The sequence below is a fragment of the Limulus polyphemus genome, unplaced genomic scaffold (genome assembly GCF_000517525.1).
Source record: "Limulus polyphemus unplaced genomic scaffold, Limulus_polyphemus-2.1.2 Scaffold11808, whole genome shotgun sequence".
Classification (NCBI taxonomy): Eukaryota; Metazoa; Arthropoda; class Merostomata; order Xiphosura; family Limulidae; genus Limulus; species Limulus polyphemus.
In genome coordinates this window covers 1-2,911 of record NW_013677418.1, presented here as the reverse complement: position 1 = coordinate 2,911, position 2,911 = coordinate 1, and the positions used below count along the sequence as shown (strand labels likewise).

General features: G+C 39.7%; 1 protein-coding gene across 1 annotated transcript in view; it reads left to right on the top strand.

Moving 5' to 3' along the window:
• The window catches only part of LOC111083878 (Down syndrome cell adhesion molecule-like protein Dscam2), a 10,504-nt gene extending 8,106 nt beyond the window's left edge, over positions 1–2,398 (top strand). Inside the window, exon 4 of the mRNA XM_022380596.1 lies at positions 2,246–2,398. Coding sequence (XP_022236304.1) covers positions 2,246–2,394 — 149 coding nt within the window. The 3' untranslated portion in view covers positions 2,395–2,398. The remainder of the gene's footprint in view (positions 1–2,245) is intronic.
• The last annotated feature ends 513 nt before the right edge of the window (positions 2,399–2,911 follow it).

The window sequence follows — 2,911 nt, the reverse complement described above, 5'->3', positions numbered from 1 at the left end:
TGGGACAAGCCCAGAAATATACCCCAAACCATGACTCCATCATCAGATTCTAGGACAGTTTGGACAAGACAAGAAAACGTACCCCAAACCATGACTCCATCATCAGATTCCTGTACAGTTGGGACAAGACAAGAAAACATACCCCAAACCATGACTCCATCAACAGATTTCTGGACAGTTGAGACAAGACAAGAGAACGTACCCAAAATCATGATTCATTATCAGATTCCTGTACAGTTGGGACAAGACAAGAAAACGTACCCCATACCATGACTCCATCAATAGATTTTTGTACAGTTGGGACACGACAAGAAAACGTACTCCAAACCATGACTACATCATCAGATTCCTGTACAGTTTGGACAAGACAAGAAAACGTTCCCCAAACCATGACTCCACCAACAGATTCCTGGATAGTTGGTAAAACACAAGAGGGGGTTGAGTTATAATTTTGTCTTTTCCAAACCTGTCTGTGCAAAGAGGTCAAAGTATTGAACCACACCACTTGTGAACGTGTGAGCTCTTTACAACATTTGAAGAGTTTTTCTTGTCAGTCATTGAAATCATTGATTTATGCAATTGTCTTCTTCTGTTGTAATCCATTTGTTGCAATGTTCTTCTCAAGATACGACAAGGGTATGGATTGCCCTTCACTAAATGTCCGTCAGCTTGTGTTTTGTTTGATGATTGTTGGAATTTACCATCTTGTATTACCGCCTTTCTCCTCTTTCTCTCATTACGTTTTGTCATCCACAATTCCTCCTCACAGGAGACATTTTATTCACTTTTTTCCGTTGCTGATATACTCGATTCACCAATGCTAACCACTGTCTTAACCACTGTGACACCTTCTAAACGTGCACTCACTATTATGCTCCTTTTGAACCTTGCAATATCTTTGACTTTCCTCATACACGTTAGTCAGACTATAAATATGTTTCTCTCAGTCGTTTATAGTGCTGCAGGAATCAGCTTACACATCATGAGAGTATCGTAATTTTCAACTGTAGTTAGGTCAGGCCTAAGTCTGAAAGGGTACATAGGTTTTTAATAAAATGTTCAGCCAGTGTATATACACCGTGTGTAGGAACATCAGTATTATAAAAAAACATGAAGTATATAACAGATTTAAAAACAGATTGTGGCTGCTTAACGTGTCAAAGACCAAGGCTCGAACCATTATATGCTGCTGAACACAACACTCTGGAATTCCAGCTTTAGGAGCGTTATACCTGTGACAATCAGTTACGTTATTCAGTTAAACAAATCACTCCCTTTGGTCATGAATTAGATATGGCGTGACTGACTTTTCCATAAAGTGTTGCTGCTGTACACAACACTCTGGAATTCCAGCTTTAGGAGCGTTATACCTGTGACAATCAGTTACGTTATTCAGTTAAACAAATCACTCCCTGTGGTCATGAATTAGATATGGGGTGACTGACTTTTCCATAAAGTGTTGTTCATGTGGAGAATAACCACAGTTTTCACAGTATTTAGTCTTGAAGAAGGAAACTAATGAGAAACAACTGATTACACGTTAAAAACAAAGCTACACAATGGGCTATCTGTGCTCTGCCCACCACGGGTATCGAAACCCGGATTCTAGCGTTGTAAGTCCGCAGACATGCCGCTGTGCCACTGGGGGACATTAGTAGTGTTTGTTTGTAGTTAAGCACAAAGCTACACAATGGGCTATCTGTGTTCTGTCCACCACGAGTTTCTAGCGTTGTAAGTCCGCAGGCATACCGCTGTGCCACTGGGGGGGGGGGGTCTTCTAATTTGACGGACCAAATTAATAATGGATTCTATTACAACGTGTAGCCCACCCCACCATCCCCGGTGGCTCGGGTGAGTCTGGGGGATGTAACTCTAAAAAGCTGGTTTCTGTACCCTCGGTAGGAAGAGCACGGGCAGCCCATTGTGTAGCTTTGTGCTTAACAACAATTACAACGTGCCTAAAGATGACTTTGGCCTAAACACCTAAGATATTTTTTAGTCCTTTTTCTAATTTTCTTATTATTGATTTGTGGTTTTGTTTATGAATTAGTTGTTCACCAACTTTATTAATGTTTCTCTAAGTCTAATGTTAGTTCCAGCTATAAATACTCCACCAAAACTAACATTTAATTTGTGCGGTTGTTTTTTAACCACTACTAAGCCTAAATCCCAACTTGAATAATATAATAACTTTAAGTAATAACATTTAATTTTCATGTGTTTATATTTTCGTCTCTGATGACAGTTCCTCCACGTTTTGACACCGATTTTAACACTAAAATGGTGAGAAAAGGTGGCACAGTGATTGTCGCCTGTGAACCCCAGGGTGATAGACCCCTGACTGTAACTTGGGTGGCGAAAGAACAACTTATCACCAGTTCTTCTCCCAGGTAGGAAATGTTAATGGTCACGACTTCAGTCTTAGTTTGTAGTGGTTCATATTTAACAAAAAGAACGTTACCGTTCTGGTTGCCACGGGGTTTGTGTGTCTGGCAAAGCAGGTAAATTGGTTAGAGATGGCATCATGTTTAGGCAGGAGGTCTAGGTGAGAATTTGTGAATTTCGTTTCTGTAGCATCATACCTTCCCGCTACTCGACTCTCCAGTTGTCCCCAATGGTTCAGCAGTAAGCTTGAGGGCTTATAATATTAAAAATAGGGGTTCGATATCCGCGGTGGTTACAGTGTATATAACAAAAAAAAAACAATTCTACAATTCAACCTGTGTAGTTGTAATTTATCAGATATACATCTATTGTAAAATTACACTGTTGTAGATGTTTGAAGTTGTATGTATACTGATGTGAACATTAAATCTGGTCATCTTACCACAACCATACAAAACCCATTCCTCTATATTATTGTAGCCATCTTACCACAACCATACAAAACCCATTCCTCTATATTATTGTA